Source organism: Stegodyphus dumicola, chromosome 1 (genome assembly GCF_044657685.1).
Source record: "Stegodyphus dumicola isolate Sdum_Otavi_A_Nest chromosome 1, ASM4465768v1".
Taxonomy (NCBI): domain Eukaryota; kingdom Metazoa; phylum Arthropoda; class Arachnida; order Araneae; family Eresidae; genus Stegodyphus; species Stegodyphus dumicola.
The window spans coordinates 136,493,017-136,507,854 of NC_140768.1; the positions used below are offsets into that span (position 1 = coordinate 136,493,017).

The following is a 14,838-nucleotide window of genomic DNA, read 5'->3' on the forward strand; positions in this document are numbered from 1 at the left end:
AAGTTTTTGAACGAGCTATTTATTCAGAGTTGTTATTCAAAACCTAACGATAAAACCCATTTGCCCCTAGCTAATAGATAGTTTCCTCTCCTCAATTACCTCCCACAGAGAAAAATTATCACCTGTCAGTTTACATTAAGAGCAGAGAGGGGAGAGCACTCTGAGACAGGCTGCATATACATAGACTCCAACTACTACAGATTCTCCGTAGTTTCTACGGAAATTCATGAAAAACTACGAGCTACGAAAAGTATAGAAAAAACTACGGATTTTACAGAAACAAGAGCAGGAGAACCAGTACGCAAAACAGAACCAACTAATTCATCCAATGATTGGCTGAATACTCGTGTTATCATATATCACGTGTTGAGTGCGTTCCTAGTTTTGAAGAATTAGCCAATCGTAGATCAGTAACTCCAACCGTTAACGACTTATCAATAGTTCCACCCAATTGTCTGTCTCCCAGGTTCCTCGCTGATGCGTGTTTAGGCTGCATTCGGCTGCATTGTGTAGTTTACGGCGAGAGCTTAGCGTGTGTCTTGTGAACTGTGAATCAGGTGAAAGATTTTTAATCATAATGCTGCCTCGAACGAAGAAGCCAAAATTATCAAAGCAGAAGTTTAAAGATTCATATTCTTCAGAATTTCCATGCATTAAAGCGTCCGAAATTTCTGTGAATCACGCACACTGCAGTGTATGCAACAAAGACTTCTCAGTTGCTCATGGCGGAAAAGATGACTGTAAACGGCATGTGTTTTCTCAAAAGCATGTAGAACTTGGCACCGTAAAATATAAAGAAATAACAAATTTCTTAATAAAAGATGATGAAACCGATCCTATAAAAGCCGAATGCTATTTTGTTCATTTTTTAATTGAACATAATCTACCGCTTTCTCTTTCGGATCATTCCAAAGAGCTTTTCAAAGCAATGTTTCCGGATTCTGCCATAGCAAAAAAATTTAGCTGCGGTCATACCAAAACTGCTGCTATTGTGAAAACGCTTGCAGAAAATACTGTTGCTGATATTATAAAATCAGTGTGCAGTACATCATTTTCTCTAAGTACTGATGGAAGTAATGATAACAATGATAACAAACTGTACCCATTGGTTATAACATACTACAGTAAAGAAAAAGGAGTGATAATTACTTCATTCATTTCTATTTTAGAATGCACGAATAATACAGGAGAAGGTATTTTTAATTGTATAAATGAAAACTTTAAAAACAAAGGTTTAGAATGGAAAAATTGCTTATCATTTTCTTCAGATAATGCTAGTAATATGATTGGAAAGTTTAAAGGTGTAGCATCATTTATCAAAATGCATCAACCAAGTATAATCACCCGAGGTTGTCCGTGCCACCTCTTGCATATAGCTGCAAAAAAAGCTACTGAAAAATTAATTGGCGCAGAAATTGAAATGTTGATAATAGATATATATTTTTACTTGGAGAAAAGTTCGAAACGGAAGCATAGCTTCAAAGTTGCTCAACAAATTTTGGGACAGAATGCAAAATCTCATAAAATTTTGAAATATTGCAGTACGAGATGGTTGTCTCTTTTAGAATCTATAACAAGGATTTTGGAACAGTGGGATGCTGTGATAAATGCCAAGTTGAATGAAAGTGAAGTGAAATCATTTTTCAATTCTGTGCGAGCTTTTTTTGTAACTGCATGTTCATATATAATTGATAAATTTCCACTGAGTGATCCATTTCTAAAACATGCTGAAGTTGCTGACATCAACTTGAGAACTGAAGTCTCATTTTCATCTGTTCTTTACTTGATGAATACTTTTCCATCCATTATTGATGAAAAATGTCTTAATCAAGTAGAAGATTTGAAAGAAATTGTAGATTTGCGTATTGATATAGCATGGGGAGAAATTGCCAAATTAAAAAATATGAATGGGTGTATTAAATACAAAGTATTGCCTTCTGTAATGCTTGCTGTCTTAATAATACCTCATTCAAATGCAGCTTGCGAAAGAATTTTTTCTATTGTTAAAAAAAATCAGACGGAATTTCGACCAAATTTAGGTCTTAAAACTCTTGAAGCAGTTTTGATTGAAAAAATAAATATGCAGGCAAATGAAGAACTGTGTTATAAAAAAACATTCTCAAAATCAGAACTTAAGCTTGCTAAGCATGCTACATATAAATCTTTGCATTCATAAATTATGCGTATTTTGTTTAATACTTATATGTATCATTCTTGGTTATTTAAATTTTATTTCCCTGTAGAAATCATATCCAGAATAAAGATATGATTTATAGCTTCTGATTTTTTCTATGATTAGTAGTGATTTGAAGTACTTTTTATTAGCGAATGCTTGAGGAGTTAAAAGAAAATTTCTAATTAAATGTGCATATAATTTACAAGGTATATTTTTAATTATTCAGTTTTATATGTATATGGATTTTAAATGTAATAAAATTGATTACAATTAATTATTAATTTAAAATTAATGAATGGTTAATTACAACATACGCTACGCGCACATTTTCAAAGTTGTAATAATGTCATTCGCGCGTTGACTACTGACAAGGTTTGCTGAAGGTTGGAGTCTATGCATATATGCTGCTTTGCCGTTTCGTGCCAAAATTCAAGTTTACGTATATATGCTGCCTTGCCGTTATGAGGACCAAAATATTTGGACGCATATATGCTGCCTTGCCGCTATGAGAGCCATTATTTTCGAACACATATATACGGCCTTGCCGCCTGGAGGGTTAATAAATAAAGGTGTAACACACAAAACATAAAAAAATTTTAAAAACCGCCCCTTTAGATTAATATAAAATCTGAGAGCATTTGGTTTCCCCCCTGTTAATACTTTTATTTTTATTATATATTGTATTGTTATGTAGTATATTTTATACTAATAAAATTATAGCATGGTAAAAACAGCAATCCAAATAAAGAACAGCACACAGTTATGCTCTGACCTAAGTTTTTTTTTTTTTTTTTTTTTTTTTTTTTTTTTTTTTTTTTATATATAAAGAGGTATTTTTATGCATCCATAGTAAGCAACAGTTAGAACAAATTTTAAAATGAGATATGTTTACATAACAGTGTGAAGTTATTCCAAGATATTCATGTAATTAATACACTGGGGTACACAAATAGTCCAAAAATGGGCTGGTTTGGTTTATTTGACTACAGCAAAGCCTCAAGGGCTATCTGCCTAAGGGAAGGAATGCCTTCATGGAGGACTTTCCAAGGCTCATATATGCATTACCCATGGAGAACACCACGAAAATACCCATGCTGCCAGCCTGTTTGCTGGGATTCAAACCTTGGAATACCAATGTTTAGTGACTTTACTCCTCAGCCACTGGGTGGCCCCCAAAAATGGCCAGGTTCTGTTGTAAAAATTTAACTTTGTTTGAAAATTAAAATGTATGATATATAATGTACTGTTTTAGATGAGTTTTAATTAAAATAATAAAATTTATAAGTTAAGTATCCTCCCTTCTCCACAAAAACACACTTTTTTAGGGAAAGCGTGATATATTTTTGAATAATAGTGAATACTGTGCAAAATAATGACTATTATCAAAAGAAAAGTTTTGGTAATCTGGATTTTATAACTGCATATGGATTAAAAAAGTCATGTTTTCTTTTATTTGTGTGTATTTTCTCTCATATTTCGCAAAAGCAAAATATTAATCAGCAAGCAAGAATTCATTAATTTTGAAATATATTAAAAATATAAATAAATGTGCATACTCTGACATTCAAATATCTCATCATAGCTTATATTTAGTCTTTACCCATACCTACATTCTTCTACTGGTCTCCTGAGTCACATTATCCCAAAAATTTCTGCAATAAATGCAATTTGCAATTTTTACAATACAAAGTGTATTGTAAAAATTACATAGCATCCAACTTGTCTGTGTGCAGCAATTCTTCCATGTTTTCTGCTTTTGCATTTCTAAGTCCTCAAATGTCAGAAATGACAAAAGGCCTGTTTTGTGTCTTTTTCATTAGTATAATCTTCTTCCTTTAAAATGCTAAAGATTCTTTTTCTCCTCATTTTTTTTAAATTTGGGTTAATGTTGAACTTAATTTACAAAAACTGAGAAATTATGAGCTTCTTACAAAAACTAAGTTTCCATCTTTTTCAAGTATTTGTCTTAAAAGATTATTCTGAACTTTTCTAAAAATGCATGGATAATTGGGGAGTTGTATCTGTATAATAATAGTATTAAAATTGATATTATGTATTTTACTTAATGTGAATCATATACTTTTTATTTTTGATACTTTAGTTTCTGATATTTGGGTAAGAAGTAACAATATAACATAAAATTTTTTTTAAATTTTTAAAAAAAATTTGAATGTATTTTAATGTTGTTGTTTTCATTTACAGTTGCTCTACAAAGAAGATTAGAAGGTGTGTCCAAATTGTATGAAACTCAAAAAAGAGAAAATGAAAAAACATTTAGAGGCACTTACTAGATGTATTTACGAAAATTTTAGAATCTTAATTATTTTTTGCTATTTCAATAAAAATTCATGTAAATTTTGTGTCATGTAGTGTAATTAATTTTAATTAAGAACTAAAATGTAAAATGGAATGTGGTGAATCAAAAGATGAATATTTTGAAATTTCCTATAATACTATTTTCATTGTATAAGTAAAGACATCTGTCACACTCTGTAACATGATTAAAATACATAACAAATTATAGAACAGAAAAAATTTGACTTCTAATCTTTTTATAATCCTCATTTAGAGCTTTTACATATCAATAAAAGTTTTATACGAGTATCATTAAAAATTATTAATTTATTATGAAACTGCTTGGATATTTTAGGCAGAAAATAATTTTAGCTTCTATTAAAATGTAAGATTTGTAGTTTATCATCCAGAGTTGAGAATATAAACTTTGCTGACTTATTCAAAACAATTTATACAATAACTTGCATATAGAAATTTCATGACTCAAGTGTTATCTGGTATTTTTTTATGTGATAGCTAAAATTTTTAACCAGTTGAAATTTAATGTGCATAAAATATACAAATCATTTCATTACATAATGGTGTTCTCCTAAGTTACTTTAACCAAGGCCAACTTATACTCAAGGCTTGCCAGGGAAAATATTCTTTTATGTTTTCTGTGGCCTCCATGAAATTTCTACTGACCGCAAGATGGCGCTACTATTCTGCTGCTCTTTGCGACATTAACAATGAGCAAGCAGAATGGTACCCGAGACAAATAATTGTCTTGTTATATGTAAAATTTAAAAACGATTAATCTATAGTAGTCAGAAATTATACATTTCTTTTTAATAAAAATATTTTTATTTAAAAAGAAAGCATGAAATTTCAAGTTATCCCATTTTTCTTTTTTCATATATAACTGTCAGCTACTTGATTCTGATTTTAATTCCTGCTTGCATCTAGATATACACTATTTTTAATTGTACTTATTAGAGTTACCTATTCTAATTTAAGGGTAATTTAGAGCACATGTTTTACTTTTAAATTATTTATATAGTACGGAGTTAGCAGGTAGCTTCAGAACATAAACTATTTCAGCGCAAAATTTCCATCGTATTAATATCAGTTGTCCTGTGCAACAAAATAATTTGGAGCCACTATTAAATATGTAATTAAGAAATTAATAAATGATGATCTAAAATTTAATACATAAGAGAAAAAGTATTTCTAAAAGAGATTTGGTTTTAGGTACTGAAGACTTTTTCTTTTTTTTAATTAATATAAAATACTTTTTTAGGAAATATTAAAAAATAAAATTTTAAATAATGCAGATTTAGAGCTCTGAAGAGTAAATGCAACACTACAGATATTCAAAATAATACCAAGTATTTCAATATCACCTACAGCATATAATAATAACATGTATGACATTAATCACTATGAATCATATACTTACTCTGTCCCAGATTAGTTGCTACATTTGAGCACTGGTTATTGATACTAAGATTTTATGATTTTGTTTGCACATTTTCCAGAAATGTCAAGGTGCTACGTTATCAATCAACAACTTTACTTACCAAGCATTCCCTCCTTAAATCAGTACGAAATTAGTTTAAAAAATCCAGCTTTCGCACACCCTTAAGCCACGCCCCATTTTGCAAGGACTCTTCCATTAGTAATCGCTTAAAATCTTCAGTCTAATTAAATGTAAATTCAATGATCTATTTTGTCCTTGGAAATTCTTCCATGAAGGCATCCCTCACCTTAGGCAGACAGCCCTCGAGGCTTTGCCTTAAGCACATAAACACGATCTTTCTGAAATACGGGCAGTATAGTCCTTACAAAATACAGTGTGGCTTAAGAACATGCGAACCCTTTAAATTTGCGTCGATAAAATTGTCCCAAAATAAGTGCTACATTTGTGGAAAGTAAGACCTGAGAATGGAAACCTAGTATACAGCGTTACATTCCTTGTAGTACACCTTATAATTTTACTGATGTCCGCCTATTAAACTGCATCGAAAATTATTTATGACTCCACCTACATGTAGCACCTAATTTGGCACGAAACTTTTGACCTAAGTGCAGCAACTAGTTTGGGATGGAGGGAATATAAAATTGTGAGACTGCTAGTGCTTAGTACCAAGTATTTCAATATCATTGACAGCATATTTAAAAAAAATAAAGCAATATTCCCTAAAACAAAAAGTATTACCTCCATTAATTACATATATGGATTCGACATGAATCTTAATGACTTCAAGTGCAACCACAGAACACTCAACCAGGTAGACAAAGATTCATGCACAGCATACTGATACATCGCACTAATTAAAACAAGATGTGTGCTTTAAAATTTTGAAGCTAGTACAGACAGCATTCAAATGTTTCTGGATCAAAGATAACAAATACGAGAGCTAAAAAGTAATAAATATTGTAAAAAAGCCAACACAATTATCATTTCTTATAAAATATATACGTGGATGCATTCTTAAATTTTAATTGCATTAAATTCATATATATATAATAGGTTAAAATATCATTTATGCAGAAAACAGAGATATCTCCAGTATGATAAAAAAAATGATATTTTTATTTCAGAAAGACGAAAAAATGACATGAAGCTGAATACACATACACACACGTATTAAGAAGCTTGTTTATATACAAAAGCTGAGTGAAAGAAACATATCAAAATAATTTTAAAGCTTTAAAATTTTATGTGATGATGGCTTTTGTTTAAGAAATTTTGTATTATGTATTTGTATTAAATCTGTATTACATGAAACTGATGGAAATGCTATTCATCCAACAGTTATATGTTACGAATAATTATTTAAAATACAATCGTAAAAATTTTTTTAAAAGGAAGAAAACTTTACAGTATAGCATGCAACAATATACCATCCTATGTTACTATTAGTTACAGCAGCACGTTTTAATAAAATACACTTTTTGTTAATAACGAGCCACATTACAAATAAAGAACGTATAGCAAAAGTGTAGAAGAATGCGAGCGCCACCTAGTGATGAATTTCGCAAAAGCCACTGAAAACTGGGAACCGGAATTTCGTTCAGTCTGGCAGTCCTTGAGTAAAAGTTGGCCTTGGTTTAACATTCAAATAAAAATTTCACACCAGCATTAAATGACATATAGAATCATAAAATAATAAAATTTGAATGCTATATTACTAAAAATTGTATATGTAGGATTTTTCAAAAATATTTCTTTAAATGTTGATCTTCTAAACTCGCTTTTCATTTTCTGTCTCTCTTAAAAACTGAGCTATAGAATACGAGACTGTGTGAGTGAAAAGCTTCTTTTTAAATTAGATTTTTGGTTTTATCTGTATCCTTCAATAAATATTTTTAAGGGGACAACTTTAAATTTAATAATGAATATTGCTTTTCCTAAGGCAAAAACTTATGTGTCTAAAAATAAGTTTTCTTTTGCAATCCCTAAATTTGCTCTCAGTAGTGTTGGATTTTGTTGATAATAGCCTGGAAAAAAATAATCAAATTAGTAAACTCATTTTTATCTAGAATTGCACAAAAAGTGTAAATGTTATTTTTACAAGACCCTTCCATATATTGTTAGGACTGTTTTCACAAAATTATATTTTATCTTTTTAAAACAGGGTTCCTACTGTTTGTAGGTTTTTTGGAATCGATTTTTGGTCTTTAAAAGTCCTTAATTTCGGCCAGAATTGGCAGAAGGTCCTTAATTTTAATCATCTGAAATTTCTATCTGTTTTTAACCACTGCCATTTTGAGTGTGAAATAGCATTTTGGAGGAATATTTTTAGAAATTTACTGAATATAGTGATACTGAATATATCTTTTGAATAGGTTATAATTTGTTCCTATTTCTAATATAAATGGTGGGATATTAGAGTTTCTGGGCAAGAAATGAAATTTCGACATTATTTCTTTTGTTTTTTTCTAATGAACTCTTAAACAACTTTTTGCTTTTGGAAATGTGAATTCTTTTATTAAATGATTCTAAATTTGGTGACTTATCAACGTTTTGACGATTTTAAAACCAATTTCTGTAGAAAATTTTTAATTCGAAGGTCTGGGAATTTTCTGACTTCTTTTAAACGTTATAACATTGATAAATTTAATTAAAATAATGGTAATATGTTGAAATTGTATTTAAAAAATAACATTAAAATAAAAGTTTTATTTTTCGCTGTCATATTATAAAAGTAACATTTCTTTCCATTTTGGTGACTTATACAATATTTTGAATCTGAAAAATAAACAAGGGAATAAATGCTATACAGTACAATTTATGAATTCTTAGCAAAAGCAAAATACCTATGTGATTAATTAAAAATGTATTCTTTTTATGGTAAGAGTTATGCATCAGTTTTCTCTATACAATTAATTTTACACTTTTTTCCTCCAATTCTTTTTTCATACACTTCCAGCTCAGTTTATCTTTTCATAATTGTCTAGGTTTTATGTCTAAAGTCTAATAAATTGGAATTCCTTTTTGACCTATAGTTTTTAACTTTGGAATGGTATCCTTTGGCCAAATATTTAGTTTCTATATTTTCTAGCAATATTTGCACTATAAAAAAATTCTTTTAAAGTTGTTGATAAAGATATTTCTCCCCTGCACTTCTTTATGGTTTGTTTTGATGTTAAATCACTGTTTACTTATGTTCCAGGCTAAAGAGCACTAAAATCTCTTGAAACTAGGCTTCAAGAGTTCCATTTCACGCATATAGAAATTGAATACTTTTTCTCTTACTAAAGTCTCCTTGAGTCAAACCCACGTTCTTTTCCAAAATGAATATATCACCAAATTGAAAAACTAGCGTAATCTCGAGTTCTGTTCATGCTGATACTTACATGCACTATTCTGAGGTCAAACTATTTCAGAAACTATCTTTTTGTCTCTGGCTTCACTTTGTTGACGACACTTTCATGCTTTTTGATGGTAATAAAGAAGATTTATCCCAGATTTTTATCTGTTATAAATTTGATTGATCTAACCATCCAGTTCACTTTTGAAACTGAACCTGACAATACCCTTCTCTTGCTTGAAATTCTTAGAATTCACAATGAATCTGATTTCAGCACTACAGTTTACCGTAAACACTTTTCTGTTTGTTTGCCTCTTTATGCTAAGTCATGTCACCTGGCTAACGAATAAACGGCTTTTTTTACTCTTATATTTTGTGCTCTCAAACTTTGTTCCTCAGAATCTTTTTTGCTGATGAACTTAATTATTTGGGATCAGTTACCATTGACCATGGATTTTCTTCCATGGTCATTGATAAAGCCTTTAAAAAACTTCCATCTTGTCCTGAAAGACATTCTGCTATTAGAAATAACATTAATACTTCCATTTTGTTCTTCTATCAGTTACAAAATTGCATGGATTCTCCAGAACTTCAATTTTTAAGTCATTTTCTTCCATATCAATAAAATCCATGATTCGATTCTTAAAGATGTTTCTGACTTTAATTCTTGGGGAATTTATAACATATCTTGTCAGTATGGTTTGATATATATCAGCCAAACTTAAAGGACCATTTTTTTACATCAAAGAAAACAAAACTTATGTCAAAAAAGGTTAAATTAACTAGCCTTTGATAGCTAATCATCATCGGAAATTTAATCACAATTCTGACTTCTGCAAAATTTATCCAAAATGCTTCTCCGCACATATTTATCTTGTTTAGTTAATGACTAATTCCAATCCAGTCCTTCATAATGGTTTTAGAATTCTATTAACTTAAATTTTTCAATTTTCATTATTATTTCTACCAACAGATGGCAGTACCTTCCCATTTACTTTACTTTTTTTTGGATATAAATACATCCACGACTTTCCTTCGTTCTAGAATTCTTTGCCTCTGATGAAGAAGGACCTGCGCATTGTTTGCCGTCAAAATTGATACAGTTGTTGACTAAAATCTTTGGCAAACAAAAGGTTGTTGCTTTGCCTAATTTTATGCTTTACTTTGACATGGTCCTCTTCCCTTTTGATGACTTTTTTTAATATAATGTTTTACTTTGTTAGTTTTGCAATTCCTAAATTATAGCTTATATTTTAAAGGTTTTGCAATATTTAATGTCCACTTTTACCGTGATTCCACTAATTGTTTGTGATGATTAAATAAATGTTTACAGTAATATTCAAATACCATTTAGATGTAAAGCTAAATGTTGCTGTAAATATATGAAAAATGAATATTTGTAAGAGTTTAAATATTAGTAAATAATTTTTTCAATATGTTTCAAAACATGTTTGACGAACATAATCTAAACTACTCAAAATGTAAAGATTTAGTCAGGTTCAGAAAAAGGCAGCATATTTGGTAAAATAATTTTATTGATGTGCATTCTCATGTGCAGTCTTACATTAATTGCTTCTATATATTTTCATAGAATTTCATCATTTTACAAAAAGGTCTTTCAAAATAAAAATCCTTACCTATGTGATAATAGTTTTCAGTACTAGTCATGCAGTTAAAAATAGTTAAGTACGAGAACTTAGAGCATCTGGAATTTAAAAATAATTACATTTTACATTTTCACATTTATGCTATTTCATCAAAAACATATTAAATCAGTTCCTGGAACATTTTTTCAATATGAAAGCAGTGAATCTAAAATAGCTGAACTTCAATTAAGAATTCTGGAATTTACAACCACCAATGATTGTTTTTTTACAAAGAATATGTTACACATTATAATAAATCAATATATAACAAAAAGTAAATACAATTAGCTATCAATGCCAGTGTTTCCGATTTGAATAAACACTTTTCTCTGACTAATACGAAAATCAGTAGAAGCATATTCATTTAGAGAACTCAAAGTGACAACAGCGTTCACTTTGTGTGTGTGTGTGTATTTAATTATGGCAAAGCACACGAGGGCTATCTGCCTAAAGGGAGGGATGCCTTTCGTGGAGGACTTTCTAAGGGAAACTGGCTCGTATACACGTTACACATGGGGAAAACCACGAAAACGCCCATGCAGCCAGTCCGTTCGCGGGATTCGAACCTCAGACCGAACTACCAGTGTTCAGCGTCTTTACTGCTGGTGGGCAGCGTTCACTTTGAAACTTGCTTTCGATTTGTTTTATGCAGCTTGAATACTGCTGATGAGATGTTAAACCACACATGTGGAAATTTAAATTCATTGTAGAACTTTGTATACACTACACTTTAGAACTTTTTGATACACCACACCATATTATCTGTTGTACATTTTGGTGCATCCTGTGAGCTCGGAAGGAGGATTAAGAAGAAAACTTAATAATTATATAATGAATATTTTGAAGGAATTGTATGTGCCAAGATTTGAATTCCATTAAAGTTGGATATACATCTGAAAAGATAAGAAACATTTATTTTCTTTATTTGCAATGAAACTGAAAAAGCTGAAAAAAGTAAGAGCTAGCAAAAAAAAGGCTCAATTACAAAACTTATCAATAAAATAGATAAGAATATTTAAGAAAATAAGCCAGTGAGTAATTTAAAGCCATTGTTAAATCAGCTGAGTACTAAAATTGAAAATATTAAACTAACAGTTAATTCTATACTCAAAGAGACAGATTTAAGAAATTAATTCTGTTGAAGAGTATCATGATAATCTATTAGAATACAAGAGCAATCTAATTGTTAAAAGAGAATAATTATCAGAAAAGATCACAGATAATAATTCTAATGAAGGGGAAAATGTGTCCAGTTCTAATTATCTTCCAAATCGAAGTGCAGAAATTTCATCTATAAAATTACCTAACTGACAATAAATAAAATTTGTTTTTGATGATTTAAGCAATTGGCAGGAATTTTGGAGTCAATATGAAGTAACTATCCATAAAAATGGCTCATTATCAAAAGTAAATATAATTATTTAAAGTCACTATTAGGTGGGGTAGCCTATACGTCATTTTCGACTTTCACTTACAAATGAGAATTACGGTTTAGCTAAAGAGGTGTTATTTAACAGGTTTAGGAGAAAAGATTTGGTAATAAAGGCTCACATGAATAGACTGTTGAATCTTTCCCCTGTTAGAAATGTAAGGGGTGTAGAGAATCTTAGGAAATTATATGATCAGTATAAAACTCATTTTTTAATGACAGGCACTTGGCACTACTAAGCCCAGAAGTAGTGGTCATTTTATTATGGAGACACCTAATTGGTGGCCTCCGTCACCTATTATGAAGGCACACATAATTTACATTCATGCTTTCTATAGGGTTCGAACAGTACGATAGTCAGAGTCACTAACCACTTTCCTGTCTGGGTGGTATGAAACTTAAATTAGATGCTTAAATTCAATGAATACGATATCAGAAACTTACAGTAGTTTATTTTGCCCAATATTGTTAAAATTAATTCCATCAGTGATTACATTAGAATATAGTCACAGTAGCAACATGATCAAATGTGGAATATTAAAGAATTAATGGATTTATTCGCAAAGGAAACTGAAAGCCACAAAAGAGCTATTCAGTTGAATCACAATGGAGACACAAAAACAAAATACTGAGCAGAAATGTTTCAGAACTGGAAGCATAAACCAAACGATCGCCTCCATTCTGCACACAATAATATAAGCGAAAAGTGCAATAAATAGTTTAATAACATTTCAACTAAAACTTATGAATGTATTACTCAGTTTACTAGAAATAATTATATATATTGTAACTAACTACACGATTGTGAGTGCTGTGAAATTAAAACTATGGATTGGTGGGGGGGGATATTTTAAAGAATCACGGTTGTTTGTTTTTATGCCTTAAACCTCAGCACAGAATAAAAGAACGTAAAGAAAGAAAAATATGTGAAATATGTAACAAAAATAAAAGATCTATTTGATTCCAACTTGACACAAAATCAGAAAAAAATAAAGGCATGTCGGCAGTTTCACCCTGTGAAGAAGATATTCAGATTAGTCAATTAAAAAATGGAACTTTTTGTAGTACATTGCTACAAACATGCATTGTAATGATAATCCGTTCTTTGATGAGGATAATTTGGAACCAGTGTGTATTCTTTTAGACAATGGTTTGATGAGAAGTTTATAATTCAGGAAATATCAGAAAAGAATATTACCTGTTATTAGGAAAGAATGTCAGTATTTGCTTTTGGGGTTAACCAGGCAACAAAATAAACTTATGAAAGTCAAAATTTGAAACAGAAATGAACCATTCCTAAACATAGAAATTAAAGCTTTAGAAAATAGCCAAATATGTATAGCTAAATTTACGTTTTCCTAAATAAACAAAGATTTAAGAGGATTGTAGTTGGCTGATTCACATGAATACAATGACAAAAACATTGCTATTCTGATTGGTGCAGATTACTATCATGAAGTAATAACAGGTAGACCTATACATTCTAAAAATAAACTTATAACTTCTGAAACAATATTTGGATGGTGCCTTCAAGGCCAGACTGATTTTAATGGTGAATTATTAAGTATGGATATTATTGTTAATGATAAATTGAACACAATGCAGTTAAAGCAGTTTTGTGAATTGAAGAAGGAAAGGAGAGTAAAATAAATATTAATATTTTGAAGAATTTTAACAAAATTATCAAATTGGGGGGGGGAGAGGATAAATCTCTTGGAATGAAAATTCATCTGATTTTAAAACAAATTATGTAAATGCCACGAAGCTCACCTTCATAAACTGGTTGAAAGGTTCAGAAATGATCCACTGCCTCATCACCGGATCAGTCAGTTATTTAAAAATGGGTACTGCTGTGGTATTAATCGAAGTTTTGGAAGAAACAGGGAGAATTTATTACATGCGTCAGTAGCCAGTTATTCAACTTGGCAAATCATCAAGAGTTGATTTTGATGGATCCATCCATTTGAAAAATTAATACTCTTAAAATTGTTGTCTCTATTCCAGTCATAATTAAAATCTGCTATTGTCAGAGATATTAATACAATTTCATACAGATCAGCATTTACTGCTGATATCGAATGAATCTTTCTCCAAATTTCTTTGTCACCTGAAGACAGGGATGCTATGAGATTTTTGTGGCCTTACAGATAAAGATGGAAAACCCAATATGAAAGTGCTTAGGATGATATGCTTTATTTTTGACACTGCATCCAGCCCATTTTTGCTTCCTGCTATTATCAAACACCACATAAATACCTTTAAAGAAACGAATCAGAAAGCAGTTAAACTACTGAAAAAAATGTTTATACCTAGATGATTTAATAGGTGTCTATGAAGATGAAAACAAAGCTAAACTTGTATATGAATACATTAAAAATATATTGAAAGCTGCTAGTTTCAACATGTGAAAAAGAAAGACCAAGTTTTTACAAACATGAAAATGGTGAAATCTGTTAAGTTCTGGAACAGAAGATATTGGGATATAAATGGAATTAC

General features: G+C 30.3%; 2 protein-coding genes across 8 annotated transcripts in view; one reads left to right on the plus strand and one right to left on the minus strand.

Annotated features, from left to right (window-relative positions):
- The window catches only part of LOC118197310 (uncharacterized), a 134,572-nt gene extending 130,036 nt beyond the window's left edge, over positions 1-4,536 (plus strand). For both annotated transcript variants that reach the window (XM_085821168.1, XM_085821165.1), the window contains exon 11: positions 4,379-4,536. In XM_085821168.1, coding sequence (XP_085677294.1) covers positions 4,379-4,467 — 89 coding nt within the window. In that variant the 3' untranslated portion in view covers positions 4,468-4,536. The remainder of the gene's footprint in view (positions 1-4,378) is intronic.
- The window catches only part of LOC118201403 (sperm-specific sodium:proton exchanger-like), a 251,684-nt gene that overhangs the window by 51,142 nt on the left and 185,704 nt on the right, over positions 1-14,838 (minus strand). The window contains exon 26 of one of the 6 annotated variants that reach the window (XM_085821158.1): positions 10,785-10,972. The exons of 4 other annotated variants lie outside the window; for them this stretch is intronic. In XM_085821158.1, coding sequence (XP_085677284.1) covers positions 10,964-10,972 — 9 coding nt within the window. In that variant the 3' untranslated portion in view covers positions 10,785-10,963. One more of the 6 variants, XM_085821151.1, reaches the window with a different exon arrangement.